At 38.1% G+C, this 21,601-nt stretch overlaps 2 protein-coding genes across 15 annotated transcripts in view; one reads left to right on the top strand and one right to left on the bottom strand.

Annotated features, from left to right (window-relative positions):
* Positions 1–15,320, top strand: part of LOC134818510 (glutamine-rich protein 2-like) — a 103,482-nt gene extending 88,162 nt beyond the window's left edge. For 3 of the 14 annotated variants that reach the window (XM_063828107.1, XM_063828106.1, XM_063828104.1), the window contains 9 exons: positions 8,134–8,262; positions 8,394–8,673; positions 9,742–9,826; positions 9,969–10,133; positions 10,274–10,300; positions 10,658–10,750; positions 11,028–11,075; positions 12,134–12,221; positions 14,371–14,664. In XM_063828107.1, coding sequence (XP_063684177.1) covers positions 8,134–8,262; positions 8,394–8,673; positions 9,742–9,826; positions 9,969–10,133; positions 10,274–10,300; positions 10,658–10,750; positions 11,028–11,075; positions 12,134–12,221; positions 14,371–14,475 — 1,020 coding nt within the window. In that variant the 3' untranslated portion in view covers positions 14,476–14,664. The other 11 variants (XM_063828114.1, XM_063828109.1, XM_063828116.1 and 8 more) reach the window with 10 other exon arrangements.
* On the bottom strand, positions 15,171–20,565 carry LOC134818513 (proton-coupled folate transporter-like). The gene is made up of 12 exons (XM_063828120.1): positions 20,147–20,565; positions 19,806–19,940; positions 19,558–19,641; positions 19,179–19,360; positions 18,871–18,980; positions 18,638–18,699; positions 18,263–18,392; positions 17,653–17,833; positions 17,293–17,447; positions 17,008–17,093; positions 16,692–16,767; positions 15,171–16,026 (listed from the first exon to the last, which is right to left on the bottom strand). The coding sequence occupies exons 1-12, from the start codon at positions 20,269–20,271 to the stop codon at positions 15,688–15,690; spliced, it is 1,665 nt and encodes a 554-aa protein (XP_063684190.1). The 5' UTR covers positions 20,272–20,565; the 3' UTR covers positions 15,171–15,687.
* Between the last annotated feature and the right edge of the window lie 1,036 nt (positions 20,566–21,601).

Genomic DNA, 21,601 nt, shown 5'->3' with positions numbered 1-21,601 from the left:
CAGTTCCTCTTGGCGTTCTGAATGGGTTACCTGAGGCAGCTCCTAGCCCAACTGTGGGGTTTGACAGCAGGAATATAACCAAGAAGCAGTTCGAAGAGGTTGTTAAGAAAGCCAGAGGTAAGAGTTCACCTGGTAACAACGGCATCCCGTATACGGTGTACAAGAGGTGTCCAGGAATATCTCAGAACTTGTGGCATGTGCTGAGAGGAGGCTACAAGGCTGAGGAGTACCCAGACAACTGTAGGTACTTTGAAGGGATCTACATTCCTAAGGCGGATGGAGATTTTGGACCCAGCACAGGACGTCCTATATCGCTAGGAAACATTCAGGGGAAGATATACCTCGCTGTGTTGGCGAAAAGATTAACCAACTTTGTTGTCGCTAACGGGTATGTGGATCTCTCTGTGCAGAAGGGTGGAGTTCCTGGTGTACACGGATGTACAGAGCACTTTGGAGCTATGTGGGAGGTGCTCAAAGATGCTAGAGTTAAGAGAAAGGATCTGAGTGTTGTCTGGTTAGACTTGGCGAATGCTTACGGGGCTGTTCCACATTTACTTATTGTGAAAGCACTCCGCTTCTATCATATCCCCGAGAAAGTTATCAACATCGTTATCAAATACTTCTCGGAAGTTTACGGAAGATTCTCCTCTAAAACAGTGACATCAGAGTGGCAGCAGTTCGAGATAGGAATATTTATGGGCTGTGTCATCTCGGTGATCTTGTTTGTGCTATGCATGAACCTTTCTGACGAGTACTTGAAGATGAAGGTACCCAGGAGTGTCGAGTACATTAAGGATGGAACAGCTATACCACCCCTTAAGCTGTTTATGGATGATAGCTGCCTTACCACGGCTAAAATGGTAGATATGCAAACCCTGCTTGATGTTTATCAGGAGTTCGTTGTGTGGTCAAGGTTCAAGCTTAAGTCGTCTAAGTCTAGGGCACTAGTCTACCAGAAGGGAGTGACAGTGGAGTGGGTTGTAGAGAGTTCAGAAGGTAGTCAGGCGAGGTTGCAGCTTAGCGGGGAGGTGATCCCGAATGTATCTGAGAAACCAATCAAGTTTCTAGGGAGGTGGATTCGGGCAGAAGGAAAGGACAAAGCTATAATCGAGAAAACACACGAGGATCTTGTTACATACCTCAGTAGACTCGATCTTAGCTCCCTCACCGGCCTGCAGAAATGTTGGGGGTATCAGTATATGGTCCTTCCAAAGATGAAGTGGCCACTTGCCATTTATGATATCCCGATCAGCACTGTTTCTCGCTGGGAGCAAACAACTAACAGTCATCTCAGAAAATGGCTAGGAGTGGGACACACGCTTAGTAGCTCTTGCCTGTTTAGTCATTCATCCAGTGTTGCTCTCCCCATCGACAACCTAACCGACACTTGGAAAGTAGAAAAGTGCCGTCTCTTGCAGTCATATCAAACATCTCAGGATGCTTTGATCAGAGCGGTGCAACCCCAGGTGCGGTCTGGGAGAGTTTGGAAGGCAGATGCTCAGCTTCACGAAGCTGAAAGAGACTTGGTGTGTGAGTCAGTGCGAGGTATGGTGCAACCTCTTAGTAGAGCGGGAATTGGTTTCGGTGATTGGAAGAAGCCCTGGGAGAAGATGTCAGAAAAGGAGCAGCAGAGGGAGGTGTTGGATAGGGTTAAGGAGAACATCAGGAAGGAAAGAGAGGTGCAGTTGGGTACGTTGGAGATGCAGTCCAGGTGGGGTAATTGGAGAGAGCTGGTGACAAGGACTGACATGAGCTGGCACACGCTCTTCAAGTATGGGGACTCATCAATCGGTTTTCTGCTTAGTGCTGTGTATGGCACGCTTATTACACCAGCTTTAGCATCCAAGTGGAGCGAGGATGAGGATGGGATGTGCAAGCTGTGTGGTGACAAGTTGGGAACTGTGCCGCATATTCTGGCTGGTTGTCCTGTGGCACTAAGTCAAGGGAGATACCGATGGCGCCACGATAAGGTGCTTAAACAAATAGCAGACCAAGTGAAATTCCATTGTGAGCGGAGAGTCAACAAGAGGAAGAGCTCTTGTGTCACTCGGAAAGCCATTGAGTTTGTTCCAGCAGGAGGGAGGTTTAAGGAGGTGAAGAGGTCGAAAGTCAGTGAGTTTGGGATTCTGAGTGGGGCCACTGATTGGATAGTATTAGCAGACCTGGATGAGCAGCTGAAATTCCCGTCGGATATAGCAACGACCAGATTAAGACCAGATTTGGTTCTTTTCTCGAAAGCTTCCAAGAGAGTAATCTGGTGGGAGCTTACAGTACCGTCGGAAGAGAGAATAGCTGCATCCCATGAGCTGAAGCTTGATCGGTATAACAGTCTACAAGCGGAAATACAAGCTAATGGGTGGTCATGTTTCAGCTTTGCTGTTGAGGTTGGTGCTAGAGGTGTGGTCGCAGCAAGTTTGGAGTGTGCATCAAGGAAGATTGGTCTGACTGGGAGAGCCCTCAAGAAGTTGGTCAGAGATTGTGGGAAGGATGCAGCCCATTGTTCAAGATGGATTTATCTGCTGTCTAGGAAAAGAGAGTGGGAGATGAGAGCTGTTTGAGCTTTATGACTTCACCTAACAGCCAGAGGTGCCATAAGCTAACTCGTCGTAAATCGCGAGCTCTAGCAGGTATCCTCGGGTGATTGTCAGATCAGATGGTGGTCCAAGAGAGACTGCTGGGGCACCTGACAGAAAACCGTATCGCAATGAAAGCCCCGAAACGGTGTCAGGTTTGTGACTGAAGATTCTGATCAAGCTCAGGGTTGAGTCTACACAGTGTCGCCACTTGCCGATGCCAGTTGATGCGAGAAGACACTGATGTAAGTGGGAAGTTATGTCTAAGAAACAGCGTGTGGTTCGGGTGCCGGTTGAACGCATGTAAAAGGGAGGGTATATCCGTATTTCGCTGCTAGTGATGCAGTCCTTAGCCCGGTAGCTAAGGCTTCCCCGTTTCTCGCTCATTTGTGCTCCGATGGGCTTGTGACCTCTGCGGGGGTCAAGTGCAGGATGAGGGACATGGCTGACCAGGAGAAGGTTGTTTTTGGGAGATAGAGTAAGGTTGGTTTGGTGTTGTGCCTTCGCAGTTTAACTGTATCTTTACTCTATACTTGACTCAAAGTACGATTTGACACCAACATTTAAGGGTTTGCTCTTGAGCCCTGTTTTTAACTTTTAATTTCTATGACGAAAGTAGTTCAATTTTCATGTCTATTTGCTATCAAAAACCAAATTTTTGCATCTTGATTGGCCAGTTTAACACTTGCAAAGAATTGATATTTTGTTGAGCGGGCGCGGAAGATATTTTGTATAAAACTGCACAATTTTTTGCGCCGCGCATTATATATATTCATTTAAAGCCGCGCAAAACCATGTGGTTCAGAAAGTTTAGGCTAGCTTAGGGCCACACCGATTTAAAAAAATGCCCAAATGGACTTTAGGTCATCTGTATCTGGGACTAAATTTGACTGTATATTTGAGTTTGATGTTGGAGAAGAAAAAGTTATTAATTGTAAAAGTACTAATGTTATTTATCTTTTGAGCTGTAAATGTTGTAATTCTCAATATGTAGGAGAGACTGTGCAAGAACTTAAGGATCGTATGTCGCAACACCGTGGGACTACGAATCCTACTGGAAATTCGGGAAATTTTAGATTGAGACAGCATTTTTTAGAATCTATTAATTGTAATTCGTTTAGTGTTCAAATTATTCAGAAATTTGCAGGTACGGGGAGAACTGGTGTTAAGCGTCCTAATTCTACTAAATTTGTTATTGATGAAAGTATTTCCAAAATTAGGAAAGGACATGAAGATCGTTAGATCAGAGTACTTAAAACACAATTTCCTTATGGGGTTAATGATAGGATTGATAGTTTAGAAAATAAAGATAGTTATAATTGTGAATATGCTAAATTTATTTCTTGTAAAGATAGTTCTCGAAAGAGATCCTGGGCTGATAGACAGCAAAGCGATTTATCTCAGTTTGATATTGACAATATTTTGGGTGAATTACTACGTTTAGTTGTTGAACCTTTTCACAGTGACGTTAATATTTTATTACGTAAATTATTGTTTCCTTTAAATAAGTCTACACTAGTTAAACTTAAAGAGAGCTATTTAAATAAAGTTTTTCAAATTGATAACCTAGACCCTAGTAGATCTCAGATACATTGTATTATAATGGACTTATTCACTTATAAAATTAGACCTTTTAACTCGAGAACTGATAAAAGTAAGAGCGTCCGTAAGCCTAAAGTTTTATGTTCTATTGATTTTGTGAACAAGGGTATTGAAATGTTAAATTTACCTAGAGTTTTTAGATCTCCTAGTTTGAAATCGTTTGTTAATTTTTGTAACATTAAGGAACCTACTGTTGTATATAAAGGTACTGATAATGTTTCTAAGAAGTTATTTAATTATAATAACGTTGTTAAGGGAGACACTGAACCTTTAGAATGCAAATGTCATATGTTTACTGATTTCGTAAATCAGGATTGTGGTCATGTTGTGACTGGGGATGTTAATTTTGTAAAGCACGACGCCTTGAGAAGTCTGTTAGAGAAAGGTCCTTCTTATAAAGAACCTAAAACGATTGATTTTGATAAGAATTGTAATTCGGTAATAGATAATGTTAAAGAAATCTTAAAACCTTGGAGTAGGAAAGAGAAAATCGATAGTGCATGTTTAAATGGTTGGTTTAATGAATTTAGTGACATTGTTAAGAAGAATACTGAAGCTCTTAAAATGAAATATCCTAAACAGCTTAAAAGGAAATCTGTGTTTAGTAATGATAAAGCTTGTGAAGAATTAGCGTTTATTAGAAAGTATTTTGTTTTATGTCCGGTGGACAAAGCAACTAAGAACGTCGCTATAATTTGTAAACATTATTATTTAAGTGATATTATACAAGAGTGTCAATCTAATGAGGGTATTGATGATGTTAGTGGGGAGCATGATGTTCGTGATATTAACAGAGATATTTTCAAGTTCATAGAAGACGTTGGGATAAAAGTAGATTCTAATATTGATAATTTGCCTCACATGTTTTCGAGTCCTAAATTTCATAAGCCAATTTTAAAGTTTAGGTATGTTATTTCTTATGCTAATTGTAGTATTAAGCCCTTGGCAGTAAAGATTTCTTTAGCCTTAAAGGCTGTTTATTCAGAGATCTGCCGATATACTAACATGTTGTTTAAAGTAACAGGAGTTAATAGGAATTGGGTCATTTTGAATAATAAGCCGATTTTAGAAGCTTTAGATAAAATTAATGATAATAGCTTAGCGAGAAACTTCCAAACTTTTGATTTTTCTACTTTATACACGAATTTAGCCCATAAAGATATCAAGGATGCTCTCAAGTTTACTGTTAAATTAGCCTTTAGGAATAGTAGGAAGAAGTTTATAGCTGTTTACGATAAAGGGTCTGCTTGGGTTAATAGCTTTAGAGATGGGACTGTGGCTTTTGATGAAGTTAAGTTGATTAAATGTGTTGAGTTTCTACTGGATAATTGTTACTTTAAAGTAGGAGAGATCTTATATCGGCAACATATCGGTGTACCTATTGGAATCAACCCTGGTCCATATATTGCTAACTTAACACTTTGGTATTTTGAGAACAGTTTCTTAGATAGTACGTATAAAAATAGATACTATATTGTAAAGAAGTTAAATAATACATTTAGACTTATAGATGATATTACTACCCTTAACTCTGATGGTTACTTAGAGGAATATTTTAAGTTAATATATCCAGACTCACTTACTCTTAATAAGGAAAATGAAGTATATAGTGCCGCCAATGTATTAGATCTTGATATTTCGATAAATAGAGAGGGGAAGTTTTCTTGTAGAGTTTATGATAAAAGGGATAAGTTTGGTTTTAAAGTGGTTAAGTTTCAACCTTTGATGAGTAATCAAGCTAGTAGTGTATTATATGGCACGTACTGTTCACAGGTTGTGAGATATTCTAGGATTTGTAATAACGTTGTTGCTTTTTCTGATAGGGTTTTGAAATTTACTGATGATTTAATTGAGTTGGGTTTTAGACGGGATCGTCTTAGTAAAATATACTTATCTGTGGTAAAGAGGCATGGGCTAAAGAATAAGTTTGGTATTGGGTGTGGAAATATATTAATGCCATAGCTTGACCTAATGGCATCTATTTCTATTGTTGCGATATATTTGTTGCACGTGTTGAATTTAGTTTTATAATAACTTTGCAACGGCGCAAATCGGAGTCTTAGAATTGCGCGGGAGATCTATTAGTTTAATTATTGGGTCAGTTCGTTTTATGACGTGTTGACTACGTTTCAATATACTTTATCCTTAGTTGTAGTGAACGTACGGAACGTTCACTAAAAATAGTTTGTGAACGCGTTCGCTAAAAGATTTTAACGTTCGGAACATAAGGAACGTTAATTGCTATTAGTATTATGAAATTAAAATGCCGTTAATGTCGTTAACTTCATCCTCGTGCAAAGGCAGGACATTATTTTTCATGACGCGGTTAATGCTACGGGGGTTGAGAAAACTGCGAATGGTCAGTATGAGATTGTATTTGTAAAAGCCAAAATTGAAGAAATTGGCGCCGACAGGATTTGCCACGTTGTATAACAGACAATCCAAATGTCAATAAATCTCTACAACGCTTAATCGAAGCTGATTATGAACACATCATAGGATCATGCTGTGTAACCCACCAGTTTGATCTACTTGCCGAGGATGTTGGGAAGTTGAGCTGGACCAAGGAGACATTGTCGAATTGTAACAAAATAGTTACAAATGTGAAGAATCACGACATGATTCTAAAAACGTTTAGAACCCATTCTCATGTCAATTTGCTAAAACCAGGGGAAACTCGGTTTGCCACCCAGTTTATTATGTTAGAGAGACTGAAGGGTTCCAAGGATACTTTGATTAAGACTTATATTGATCCAACCCTTACTGAGTCTGTTAGCAATAAAAGTAATGCATACAAGAATTTGTTTGAGTGCGCTAAAGATTTAGTGTTTGACCCCCATTTCTGGATAGAAGTCGACTATTTATGCTCAATTCTCATGCCGATAATAGTCTTGCTTAGATTTTCAGACAATAGTCTTAAGATTCCTGTTGGTTTCATCGGTGTAATTTATTACAAATATTATCTGTTCACCTTAAAGTTAGCAAATTTTGCTTTCCGCAATAGAAACCATAAAAGTGATATGGTTAGTGATAGTCTTGCCAACAAAAGGTGGCTCGAGCTCCATTCCCTCTACATTCAGTAGGGTTTTGTGTTCACCCGGCTTATCAGGGATATGATCAGCACACGAATCAGGATGTCTGGAAGGAGTTTCTAGATGTCATGGACACATGGTATGACGGCGCAACAAAGAAGAAGATACTTTCGAAGTACACGTTCTACCGAGAGAAAAGAGGCTTATTCTCTACTGACGCTGCCTCAAGTTTTAGCCAAGATTCTGACGATCCAGTCTCTTGGTGGAGCAACTTCGGTTGCGAGGTACCCAAACTACAGAGTTTTGCAATGAAAGCGCTGTCGCAATCATTATCAACATCAGCCTCACCCTGTGAGACGAATTGGAGCTTGTACGACTGGGTGATAAACAAAAAAAGAAACCGCCTCACAGTTGACAAGCAGCGAGACCTTATTTATGTTAACGCAAGTTTGCGTCTTATGAACAATTCACGAATTAAGGAGCAATAATTTCATTACTATTTGCTATACTAGTGACTTATTTTTATTCATTATTGTTTATTTACTGTATAATTCCGAAAACATGGTTTTATCTCATTGTATCCATCTAAAGTTAAAAACTATCGGAAAAATTATCAAAATATTGACTAACGTTCACTAACGTTCACAAACGTTCACTACAAAATGATTGGAACGTACGTTCAGTACGACTAAGTTCAGCGTTCACTACAACTAAGACTTTATCCCTACCGTTTTATTACATTTTTTACTTTATTTACCTATTACTATACATATTTAATCTTAAATTATCATTTTAGTGGAACTATGTAAAAGGGGACGTTGCTAGCGTCGAGATTGTCTTAACCCTGCCTTAGTCAGTTGAAAGTCTGATAGCATATGTTCCGTTTGATTTGACCAAACTAATGCCTTTCATTGCTTTATATCCAGGAACTTGACAGCGAAGCCTTGAACACATTGAAAGATACGATTAAAGCTCTCAAGGACGAACAAGAGCACCACCACGATCAGCTGAATAAACTCAGTGATAACGCAACCCAGAATGATCTGCACTTGAAGGTTATTATACATAACAGATTTATTAATATTATGCAACGTGGTTTATCGCACAGGACGCAATATTATGCCTAGAGATTCATTTGTGGTCAATTTTGAAACTATCGTTAGTTAATTGAAATCAATGCCCTCAGACCCTGTACTCTGGAGTTGATGATCTGAGAGAGATGAAGGCTGACAAAGACTTTGTCGTCCTGGAGATGGAAGACAAAGCAGACAAACGGGTAGTAGACCACAAGGCAAACAGAGTGTTTGTAGATAATCACTTTGAGAAGCTGAACTCTGGTCTAGAGAGTGCCTTACAGCGTTGCGAGGGCCAGGAGGCTGCCCTCAAACATGCCATCACCCAGATTTCTAACGATGTTGAGGGTAAACTTGACAGAATGGAGTTACAGAATGTCAAGGACTTCCTGGGTAAGAATTTCATCGTTTTTAAAATATTTTTCAAATGTGTCTGAAACAAGAATTTCGCCGCGGTAACACCACGCACGATTAAATTTCCCTACTGCCTACAATGTAATTGTTCTACTTGTATCCCAGAGTGGTGTTTGGCGCACGTGATAATCGTTTTCATTATATTAGGCGTGCAGAACTTGAAAATTCTGCGCGCATCTTAGGTGTCGCCGTCGATCTATATTCTATATGTGGTTTGGTTGTAGATAATTTCATATGTTGCGCGGTTTTGTTTCGTGTTACTGTTAACGATGCGTATGATCATGTCACAGTCACGTCATATTTATACTGCATCGTATGCCAACTTTATTGACTGTAATAAAATATTCTGTCTAATCTTAGTTATTATTTGTATCTAACATAAACTAATACATTTTGATGCTTACTCGACACATCTACAGCACCATCGACTATATAGGATTCTTTAAAAGCATACTATACCGCAATCTTGATCTTAGTTGCTTCTTGAATGTAAATGTAAAGTAACATCTGTTCTTAAATATGTAATCGCTTTTTACCATTCAGTTTCGATAAACTGTAAAATATTCGGCCACGAGTTTATCAGTTGATATAATAATTTAATTTGTTTCGACTTGCTGAATTTTATCACTCGGTAATTTATTAAGCTTGTTTCAACAAAATAACTAAACACTTGTATTGATGATTGATCCGCTCAGATGACTAATATGCTATATTAATGAATTAGAGTAAATTGCAACCCGATGGAAACCTGTGTAACAGTCGTCAAGCACCTAAAACTGGTTGCTATGCCTGTAATTAATTAACACATAGCTGGCGTCGCGCGCGCAAAATTGCCTCCTTTTATACACATAATTATAGGGGAGTGGTCTATATTGCGAAGGAGCAGACTTTTGTCATCACCGTAGGACCGTCGGGCCACCTCATATATCCAAACCCGATTACTTATTCCCTACGATCTTTTTGCCTTCGGCAAGAGCAGGGAAAAAAATTGGCTTTTATATATTCTGAGAGAGTACCTAACTGATTCCCAACCTCAACCATTGCCAGAGAACAGGCTGAATAAGTTGAAGGCACCTGGTCCGCCCCAACCTCCAACAAATGAGGTTGATATGGATGCAGCTGGTATGAGGAGGTTAGTAAACTTCAATCTACAATTTCTCCCGATCTTTTTTCTTCTAAATTTAACTGTTCAGCTGGAGGATTTCTCAAGATAGTAGTTAGAATTTAGATGCAATTATTCCCTGATCTCTAAAATTAGTGAATCTTCTTTTCAGACGATTGTTGAAGTTCCACTGTATATCATGCGACAGACCAGTTGAAGTGAACTCAGGAAATATGTTACCATCAACGTTACCTGTGTCATATGGCTTCCCAGGCATGCGAAGTAATAGACCTTACACTACATATGAGTTAGAACTCATTCGACAGCACCAGCGCAAGTGAGTACCTAAACTTTGTCAGATCTTTAGATGCAATGATTTAATACATGTGATATGGGGTCATGACTTACCTAATAGATTGGACGAACCAAAAAATACCATTTAAGTCCAACTTTTTACTAATCTGGTTGCGCTCTTAGTCAGAACATTCCGAGATATCCGTGGAGGTCAGTATTGTTTTGTGTTGTACTTGATCTGATCTTTTAGAGTGTTCGTACATTTTATGCTGTATATTCGTAGAAGTGAACCTTCTTACCATCTAATCATAGTAATTATATATTTCTGTTCTTAGTCTTGCGCTGGCAAATTTATACTTCTAAACATAGTGCGCGCTTACATTTCGAAACTGCTGTATTTTATCTTGATAAACTGTATCAGAGTTTGTCTATGTGTCACTTTGTTTGTGTGTGAAAATAACACGATGGAACCTCTTGTGATCAATGATTATGATTCATGCAATTTACAAACTTAGAATTTTATATATTTTTGTATACTTATGTCAGTCTTCTCCACACAAAAAACAGTGACCCGTACGACATGCCTCAAACTAATCGGAGCTGCGGAGGAATGCACACCATGACTTACGCTCATAGACGTACCCGCATTAGCGCTCTCAGGTATAACGAGTTGACTTTTTTTTATTAATCGATGTCAGTTTTAATGTAAAATGGACATACAGAGCTTCTTTTTGAATCAGCAAGCTTATCAGTTATCAGATTGTTCAAACTCTAATCCCTAATTCATGGCTCATTCTCTTTAAATATTATCATTTGGAGTTTAAGTGAGCAAATCTAACTGCAGTAAAACCCCGATTTACCGTACTTTTTTCCTTCAAACTGTGCGATAAATCGAGGTTTTACTGTATAACGCCAAGTTACCTGTTTTCAATCGCAGTCAGTTTTTCAAAGACGATGAACCGCCCCCAGTCCCAGTTCCACTAAGGTAAATATCATTACAGGTACAAAGGAAAATATATCAACAGCAACTTGAACTACACCTCACAAAACCGAAATCGAATCACCGACGTCACCAGAGAGCGTCGCCCACCACCCATAAACCGTCCCAAAACGCCCACTCACCATGGGCCTCGGCTTGATTTTACAAGAACACCTAAAAGCAACGAAAATCAAGCGTGGACTTAGTGTGTGATAGATAGTGTCACTAGATGGGAAACAAAATACGTTATACAATATACACATCTAGATTGTATGTAACAAACCAAAGCACAGTCTGGTTTCAAATCAGTAAAATGATCTCCTGGGGGTCTCCCATTTAGTTGCGTCATCTAGTCATGTCATTCACTGTCACATTTATTTATCATTATACCATCATCTTTCCATGCTCGTTGAACGTGAAATGGTAGATGTATCAGTATATCATATTGATAGATTCTATCATATTAGATTTTCATAATTATTTACATGTTTTGAAGTTTTAGATGTATTAGCTATTAAAACCATGGTAGTGAAAAATCCGGTTGAATTGGGGGTGGTATACAATACCGTCGAATTGCGGTAAAGTAAAATTGAAAATCGAAAAGAAATTCGAGAGTTTAAGTCGACAGCATGAACGATTTAAAAATATTTCAAGCATCAATTCTAAAATTGTACCCTTCTTCTAGCTTCTAGGACGATTTCACCGCAATTCGTAAAGAATACTTCTCAAATTCAACCAAATCAGTCAGTACTATCATAATTTGTAGAGGGGTATAGGTTTGTAATGTGGATATAAAAATGAATCGATTTTATTTTTAGTCACTGATTATTTTATTTTGTGTTATAATTTTATTAGCAAATTCAATATAAATCTTCATCATACCCACACATGTCACAAAATCGCCTTCAATCATGATAAGTTTTCAAAGGTACATAAAAAGATTCGATAATAATACAGCAGAAATAATTGTAATAGTACAATGAAAAACTTATTGATCATTCCTTATTTTGTACGTTAATCTATATAACAAGCCAGAGATCATTAAAATTCCGATTAAACTTCAGGGAGACTGAACTTCAGGGACAAGATGGCCACATATACAGAGGAAGACTAGAAAGAAAATTCCCTGTCCTACCCCGCGTTGGCCAATCGGTAAGTTACATTGAAAGAAAACAAAACGAAACATACGACATTCGAAGTAGCCTACCAATCGAATTGATGAGAAATGGAACCTTCAAACGAAAGGTTGACAAGCTTCAGTTGGACCCAATAACAGGCGATGAGCCGCCTTTGTGGAGGTTTTGAGGACAGCAACCGATAGTCCTAAATACACAGTTCATTGCTTTAACGCATGCCACTGAAATTATATTGATTAGATTGATTAATGATTATGCTTTAAGAACACGAAAATTGATCTCATCGAATTTGGGTTACGTTGAAGGTATCAAGTTGTACTGCACTTCTATGGAGCGTAATATTTGAACGTACCTACTAGTAATGCATGTATGATTGGCATGTGGCAGAATGGCATATTATACTCCAAAATACCATAACATAACACTACCAGTAATAACTGATTTCTTGCAGTTCCGAGTTCGTGCATGGGTTGTGAATCCTTATTTATCATTTATCGGGGCAAAATTCTTAGTAGCCGTGATGGTAGTGCGAACAGTACTAAAGTACTCCCTGGTGGTTTTCAGTATTAATCAGCCAATTTATTATCTAATTCATTGGCTTACGTTTAGCATCTACAGGCGGAGAAACTGCCAAGAATTATGTCACCTCGGCGACGAACCGTTATGTAGCTGGTAGGTTCGTCAGCCCCCGTTTTCTTGATACATGTCGCATGTCTGTCTGTTTATGTATAGGTACGGGTCGTGTGCATGACGCATGTAGGTTTTTGTTCTAACGTATTTGACGCTTGTTAAACCATTCAGCTTGGTTTTGGGCGTTTGTTCGCTGGGATTTTTGTCTGTTTGGGGTTATTTTCGGCCATCAAGAAGAAAGCCGGGGATAACCCCACACGGACAAAACCCAACACGGACGAAATCCCAAAAGAGCACCACACCTTCTTTTCTTATAGTTTTGTAGCTTACAGTCACCATGTACGTTACTTGAGCATTTCTAACTAACTGTTTGCTTATCAGAATGACTTTAACCACTTTTAGTTCTTAAGACTTGCTAAATGTTCATCGTTATTCAGCATATTTACACTCTTTGTTTAAAATTAAACTGGGATCATATTCAAAGTTTTACTTGTTGATTTTGTTGCATGTGTAACAACAATCATCTAACTTTGAAAAGACATTCTTCTCTGTCATGCAGCAGGTTTATTATTGAAATGATAATAATTCTAAATCGTCACCAGCTCTGGCAAGACGTTGAGATTGAAAAGGCCTCATTTGTCGCTATTTATGTTTTATTTACAAAAGGCTTACCACGATTCTAAGACTCGGTTGTCAAAATATTTTCCATTCAAAGTTTATTCTCAATCTCAGGTCTGAAAGAAATGCATGATCATGAACATCGTAACTGACTTAGGTCTCTTGAAAGCACGATATTCGTTATTTTCTTTCATTAGTATGTTACAATAATGTCTTTAACTTCAATCTTGCATGAAAATAAAGAAGATATTGGTCTTTGACCATTTGTTCAATCTAAATGACCCTAGTTTTTGCAATTTAGTTGCGTCATTGCATGAGTAGATCCAAGCATTTATTTAGTAGTCTCCTTTAGGTTCAACTCAGTGTTACAATAATTGTAATATATAAAGTTTCTAAAAGATGTACATATTATGTTATCATAATTAAGATTACCATGGTTTATAATTATAGCTTTAATGAGTGACTGTGTTTTATTGAAATCTACTTTTGCAACTGTTGATTTTCATAAAAGTTGAACATGTATTGAGGGAGGTAATTATAATATTAGGACTTATTGAAAAAAACAACAGTGATGAGTGATCTCTTAATTTATTGCAGCAGAATACTCATACATTTCAGCACTTGTACTTGTATTTTATCATGTAACCGTGAAGCAATTCTGTGAAAGTCTGGTCCCGTTTATCGTACTTGCCACAATCTCCAAAGCGTTGGATGATGGCATTAACCTGTTATATTTATCAAATCAGATGGTTCTCATCTTAGCTTAATTCGTGTAATAGTCAAAATCACCTAGCCTATTATTTTGACATAATAACCAAATTTGTGGCTCAAATAGAAATGTGTTAATGAATTAAGTTAAGTCACGAGACAATGGAATGTGTACTAATCTGAAGTGTGATTCTCTCCCCGAACATTAGGTAGGCGCGTATGACGAAGGTACGGTAATGGAGAGGGCCATGGCCCGGCACACACGAGAGAGGCCTAGGACTGCTCCGCGACCCAGATCGCAACGAGCCTGGTGACTCGGGAAACATGAAACTGTGCATGCTGGATGGAAAGTAGAAACTTACCCATGACTCTATTGTTTAATCTTCAACAAAACTTTAATGATGATCAAAAATATGGACCTGAGTCTTCAAAATGTTTTCTTTGGATCGGTTTATTGGGATTAAATCAGCCTCATTACCCTACATGGTAGGATTTATAATTAGGTTTTATGATGATAAAAATCACAGTTTACATATGTTTATTCGTAGTATAAAAGAATGTATTTGCTACTGGCGTCTTATCAGCTAGATATGGTGTTGTAATTAATGTAAAAAGTTAGCTAGGATATTTGATATTTTGACACAATTTATGTGCTGCCCTTACATCGCGATCGTTACACTCGGCAACAAGAATATAAAGGAGCACCTAACATGTGTCAAGGATAAGTGCTGCATTTATTTCGTTATTTATGATAATAGGTACATAATTATAGGGGGTCTGTCAATTATTTCTTTTATCAGAAAACTTATGATCTAAAACAAATGTAGTAATTTACGTATTGTTATTAATATTTTGCAGTTTTTAGTTGTAGTTTTGTAATTATAGGGCATGGCTTGGGTTTAAATGTTAAAACCCTTTAAAATTTTTATGTTTCTCGAATAATTTGATGTTTTCATCAGCATATATAGCCCTATTTTTTATTTAACAAAAGAATTAAAACAATGTGATCTTCCTACGACACTCAATTTTGTAACGGAAACAATTGAATCAATTAATGAATAAGATCAAATAAATAACATTAAAATAATCGATTAAATTAACGAAATAATCGTAAGTAAATGTCCACTGATCGTGAAAATAGTAATAAAAGAAACACAATTTTATTTGAAAAATTGCACTCTTCCTTTAGATATGCATAATGACCGTACATTTTCATGGTACAAAAGTGGTAGTACTTCATTGTTCATAAATTCATACATACATTTAGACATAGATTTTCGAGTCAAAATGGGTTCTGAATATTGTAAATTGCTGTGTTCGTAATTGGTTACAATTATCCACTGTTATCAGTGCAGATGTACCTCATTATCTGACCCCACACCTAATAACCTACGCAAATTTAATATCATTTCCCACAATTGCTTTACAATAATTTATTAATGAAATAAGATTCTTCACGCCACTCTGGCCTATCACTGCAAGTATACAAGTCTTTGCAGTCCCAGTTCTACATTCAACCAGCAATTTCACAAGTTGGTGATGCAAGGTTCCTGAGTGTGTGATGTGCATGTCACGTGACCACAAGACGAGCTACCAGGTGCCATGATCTGAGTATCCATGTTCAGATCAATCGTCTCGAAGGAGTTGTCCAGCGCGATGTCAGCTCCGGTTGTCTGACGAGTTCTGTCAGTAGAAGTGGAGGGACCATCTGAGGGTGAAAGGTAATCAGATGATCTGAGCAGGGGATCAGGTGTCCGGGGTAGGGGTACAGGATCAGATGACCGGAGTGTGAGCTGGGTTTTAATCTTGATATCGTCTAGTATCTCGTCATCGTCCTCCAGATCTGACATTACGAACACCGGCGGCTGAAATTCATAGGCTGATAATCTACCTTACAAGACATATTTATGGCGGCCTAATTTGCGACGACCGAAATTTTGGCGGTCCGAAAATATGGCGAAATTGAACAAAAACCGTCAAATTTCGGACGTCACAGAAAATAAGGGTATTTTCATCATTTTTTGTGACAGTAAGCAGTAAGGAAATTTCTGAAATTCGGTAAAATCATGTTCAAACTTAGTCTGTATTAAGACTGTAAGACTTTCATATTAGCACATACATGTATTTTAATGCAAATTTAAACTGTATTGCTTGACATTCAATTAGTCATTGTTGTGGTGATAATTTGTCCCAAGATGCCAGAATTTATTTATTTATTTTACTTGATATTACTTTTAGAAACAAAATAAAGCAGTGAAGGCACAGTCATTGAAATAAGCTAAAAGATAATGTGACGGATTCTATTACGACGACCGAAATTTTGGCGGTCCGAAAATATGGCGAAATTTTCGGAAAACCGCCACATTTCGTACGTTATAAATATGTCTTGTAAGGTATTAATTATTGTAACGTTCATTCAGGGCTCGTTTTGTGTTTTGTGATAAATCTAATATATATAAGTACAGCTTTAATTGATAAACAATTTAAGCTGGGTGTTACTTTTAACTTTGTAAAGTATCATAATTCTTACAGCTGATTCCTCTTCTTCTGGGTCTATCAACTCTCTTTTGTCCTCCTTCTTTCTTGCTTTTATCAGCTTGTGCCCGCTGAAACATGTTAGATAAAGTAGAAAAGGCAAATAGTGTGATGTAACTGTGAGTTAGCTACTGAATATCTAGATAGTTTTGTCTTAAGATGACGTCTGACAGCAGTTATTCTTTTCCTTATCTGATCCTCACTGTTCAGATAATGAGCATAATTATATTATTAAAATTCATGATAAAATACATTAGACCGGTAACTATCATTTATACAGTTAATTGGATAACTAATATTATGAGTCTCACATGAGTAGACCAATAGCGATGAAAGCAAGACCTCCTTCAATAAGGAAACAAAAGCCATGGTAGTAGGAGTGAGTTGCTTCGTAGATCTGAAAAATAAAAATTTGTTAAACTTGTATTCTTTATCGATCAGAACTGAGTCCTTAAGTTTCACATTTTGACTTTGTACTTATATCTGCATTTTCCATTTTCGGTAACTTAATTCAGACAGGAGCTTCATATTACCAGATCCGAGGACACCTAATATGTAATACTTCACGTGACATTGTGACTAAAAGATAAGATTACCTTGCTGATGGCAGAACTGCTGATAAGCGCCACAAGCACCTCTGAAGCGGACATTACTGAGAAGAGGGAACCCTGGTTGTTAGCGGATACCATCTTGCTCATCTCTGATCGTAGTGTGGGGATAGCCATGCTGCCCACTGCTCCAACTGTGGAACCTATAAAAACCATGAGGTTTTATAATAGTATCTAGAGTATGAACGGGATAATTGTGTTTATAATTTTCTTCATTACAGTTGTCACGTTATACATGATAAACTGGAAGTTGTGCTATACTATCATTAGTGACCATAGTAATTTAACACAATTGTCCACTATAACAAAAATTCTATATGTAATGCAGTAGATATTGATTATTATTACCAAAGAAGAGCATCCAGTCAACAGTGGAAACGCCCACGATGATAGAGCTGATACACGCGGCTATTATTCCAACCAGTGCTGTCCAGTAGTCCCCCGCTTGTCTGTTGAATTTGGGGAGTGCCAGTAGAGTTATGTTTCCGTTTAGTAGCGTGTTGAACGCAAGGAAGTATCCTATACTCGTCTGAAATATTGTTTTTTAAATGTTTCAATCGCATGATCAAAACGTCTTATAAAGTTTAAAGGGGCATCTTTGACTTCCACAAGTTTTTATAGCTGGATATTCGATCAATTTCTAAATTTTATCACTATCAGAGTGAAATTGAGTGGAATTTGAATTAGAATATTGTCAAATCGTTATTATTATAGAGGGTGAAAAAGAAAATTTTGATTACGTAATCAACGACCAAACCCCCCGCCCCCCCCCCCCGTAATCATTATCAACCGTAAGCATTTAGAAACCCCCCCTCGGCTGATTACGTAATATGTGAACGACCCCTTGTGAAAATTAATAGGCGGGGTTCTGTACCTCAATTGTGTCCTATGCCGTCTGTAGATCCTAGTTATACCCTTAAAACTGCTCACATCTATTATAACTTAACCCAGTACTCACATTAGACCACTCAAATGGTTTGTCGAGGAGAAAGAGGATGAAGATGTTGTTGGTGCCTGCTAGAACAGCTATCAGTATTGAGAAGATAAGCAGCGCTAACCACAAGGACTTGCGATCTCCTCTCGGCGCTCTGAGAGGTATTTCAGACTAAATATACTAATTCCTATTTCTTGCGTACTTTGTAGCATATCTATAAGTATATCTCCATTGCTAAATCAGTCTATATGTCTTGATATTGATGTGAAAAATCTGTACACTATTATTGATCGAAAAAACAATTGTAAGTTAGTGCAATTGAGAAACTAAAGTTAGTGCAATTGAGAAACTTAATTCCACTCATGCATATCTATAACTTCTTACTATCTATATACTTACACCAAAAGGTTGCACGTCCGTTTAAAATGCTCGATGAACTTATAAGATCGCACTTTTGATACCTGAAATGATAGGAAACTGGTCATTTGAGGTATTTATGCATGCTTGTACAGTTTGTGAACTTCAATTATAGTAGTCGATTAAATTGACGTCATGACGTTAAATGAACAAATAAATATACATAATGTGTCGTGTGATTATGATAATTAGCAACAGCAATATGACGGATTAACCTTCCTAGGTTCGGCTAGTTTGAGAACGATGTAGACGATGATGAGGACGTTACAGAGTTGAACTGCAAAGAGTGGTGCTGCAAACCCTCTCTCGTCCGACCACAGGCCTCCTGCATAATTACATTGTGAAGCACCGCCTCAGATCTTTTTTCAGGTTACTTTTACTTCAAACTTTTGTTGTATGTATTTTGATAGGTTTAAATCTTCTCCGACTTGGTTAATTTAGCTTTTTAGTAAATATATCCGATTTGACCACCCAGTTCACGTGTCGAACGGATGTTTAAATGGTTCCTTTATATGTACAATACCTGTAACAGACGCGAGAAAACCTCCCAGAAAGACCATACTCTCAGTCAGGGAGATCCTCTTGGTCCTCGTCTCCTCACTCGAGGTGTCAGCAGCGTAAGCGAATGAGGCAAAGAGGAATGTGCTGATACCTCCACACATTCCATCTAGGAAACCTCCGATAAGGAAGTAATACACTGAGAATCTGGATGAGGGAGGTTATCGTATAGGGTGGGGGTTAAAGTAATTTAAGATTAGGGGCCGTTTTATATATGTACGCATGCTCATCGAAAAATTGAATTTAACTGCGATCAAAATCAATAACTAAGGTTGAATCTAAAATCGAATCCCTTGGTCAACATACTGTTGAGGCCTCTATTAATTTTCACCAATTTTCCTGACCTGAAGTAAACTTGAAGAAGAAGGAATGTCGTCCAGATAGTATTACCAATACAGGAAAGTATCAGAGCTGGCCTTCTACCGTACCTGAAAACAAATGAGAAAGCTGTTTTAACTATGAGCACATTGACAGATTCTGGTGATATGCCTCATTTTTTTGAGTTTGTTAACTTAATAATATAAAGTTCTATTCACGCTTGGTGCTTCTAAAATAGCAATATTAATTATCCCAGCCATTGTCATACTGGTACCTGTCAGTAAAGGACCCTAGTACAAGAGCTACAAAGAAAGCAGGCACGTGACGGGAAGCTGTGATATAGAGATTTAACCTAGAGGACTCCTCCAGAGCGGCCTTCTTCTTTTCCGCGCATTCCGTGTCGTTCTCCCTGAGACAGAGTTTAAAGCTTTTTTGGTCCACTTAAGAAGTGATACTGAGGGTACTAGGTTGCATGTTATTTTACTTCGACAGTTTCGATGAAGTTTGATGATTAAATTGGCATCAATCTTATGTCATTTTTCAAGTGAATGGTAAAACAGAATCTTTCGGCAATCACCGGCCATCATCTTCTGTCTCTTCTGTTTTAGTTCTTACTTGCACGCTGTGTTCTTTGATCCCATAAGGTTCTCGAATATCAACTCCGTGTAAAGAGGATACCACAGGTAAACTGTGAACATGAACAGGAATATGATGGGCTCCACTGTCACTTTAAATGCCATTTTAGTCCTCCTTTCCCGGTAACCTCCAGTGGTTTGTGATAGTGCAAAGTGAGGTTAAGTTAGGGTTAAGTGAGGTAAAGTGAGCCGTGAGGTTGGGTGAGGTTAAATCACTTGGTGTTAGTGGACCTCCTGATTGTAACTGGCTAATTGTTGAGTCTTATCGATACATATTGATGTTGTGGACCGCGTGTTCTTTCTATGTCACATCGGTGATCGGAATCACCGTCCCACCGCTGATTTGTCACGGTGCTAAGGTGAGCAGGTGTTCGATTCTCTCTTGTTCGAAACCTAAGTGATATTGCTAAATTCAGTATCAGGTTCTCGGAGTGTTCTTGAATTCTGGATTAATATTTATTTATGGTATTCAACTTTTAACCTATCAGCATCTATATAATCGACGTAATTAGGTTGACTTCAAATTCAGCCAGTAAAATGCTGATTTTAAGGCTTAGGCCGAGGTTATAATAGTGGTCTCTATGGTTCAGCACTATGCTCCAAATTACGCCATTTATGGAAATTTAATTATACGCCCTGACGAAGGAGGATGTTAGTTTGCGTAATTTCGGCTATTTTTAGTTCGAATGAGCAGAATTCTATAACAATTACAGTTACACAATAAACCTTTAACCGAAAGCACAAAACTCAACGGCTGAAAGTATTGAAAATTGTTCAACTTTCGTGGAAACGACTAACAAGTTAACAAGAGCAGCAAAAAGGGGCAGATCGCCAGATCACTGACAAAGGTGCCTCTTTGAAGCAGAACTACACTATATATCACTACATTATACACATTATACAAATTACAAGTATATGTAGGTATCGCTAATCACTATCGTATGCCTACTACATGTTGGTACCGTAGACCGCGGTATATAGGTACGTAGGTAGGTGTTATATACATTCACACGCAGGTAAAGCCAAAGGGGGGGGGGGGGGGGGGGGGGGGGGGGGGGGGCTGGAACAACCTGACTTTTCGACAATAAGGGGAGACTTGGGAGTCAAATGATCCAATAATTCAGGGATCAGCACGAAAATGCGAATAAATTCGATGAATCTATTTATTTTGTATACTTTTGAATGTAATAATGGACTTTTGACTGTGTCCATCAGTAAAAATGTCCATTTATGACAATTTATCAACATCCAGGGTGTCGTGGTCGCATCTCCGCCCCTACACTTTAATTCACCGTGCACATTGACATAATATTAATATACATTAGAAAACAATACAATACACAATATGTTAATTACGCTTCAAAGTTTACCAAGTTACCACAGCAAAATACTAATCGAAATATGCAGAGACTAACCGACAGCGAATAAGAAGATA

Source organism: Bolinopsis microptera, chromosome 7 (genome assembly GCF_026151205.1).
Source record: "Bolinopsis microptera isolate Bmic1 chromosome 7, MBARI_Bmic_1.0, whole genome shotgun sequence".
Classification (NCBI taxonomy): Eukaryota; Metazoa; Ctenophora; class Tentaculata; order Lobata; family Bolinopsidae; genus Bolinopsis; species Bolinopsis microptera.
The sequence above is the reverse complement of the archived record's forward strand: the minus strand, read 5'-3'. Positions and strand labels throughout refer to the sequence as shown.

What these genes read in the sequence shown, in the direction of transcription:
- LOC134818513 (XM_063828120.1), bottom strand. Translation starts at nt 20,271, where the DNA reads ATGGCATTTAAAGTGACAGTGGAGCCCATCATATTCCTGTTCATGTTC. An exon ending in TTTTCTCGCGTCTGTTACAG is followed by an intron (nt 18,981 to 19,178) that starts GTATTGTACATA and finishes GTAATTATGCAG; the next exon opens with GAGGCCTGTGGTCGGACGAG. An exon ending in ATCGCTATTGGTCTACTCAT is followed by an intron (nt 16,768 to 17,007) that starts GTGAGACTCATA and finishes AACATGTTTCAG; the next exon opens with CGGGCACAAGCTGATAAAAG.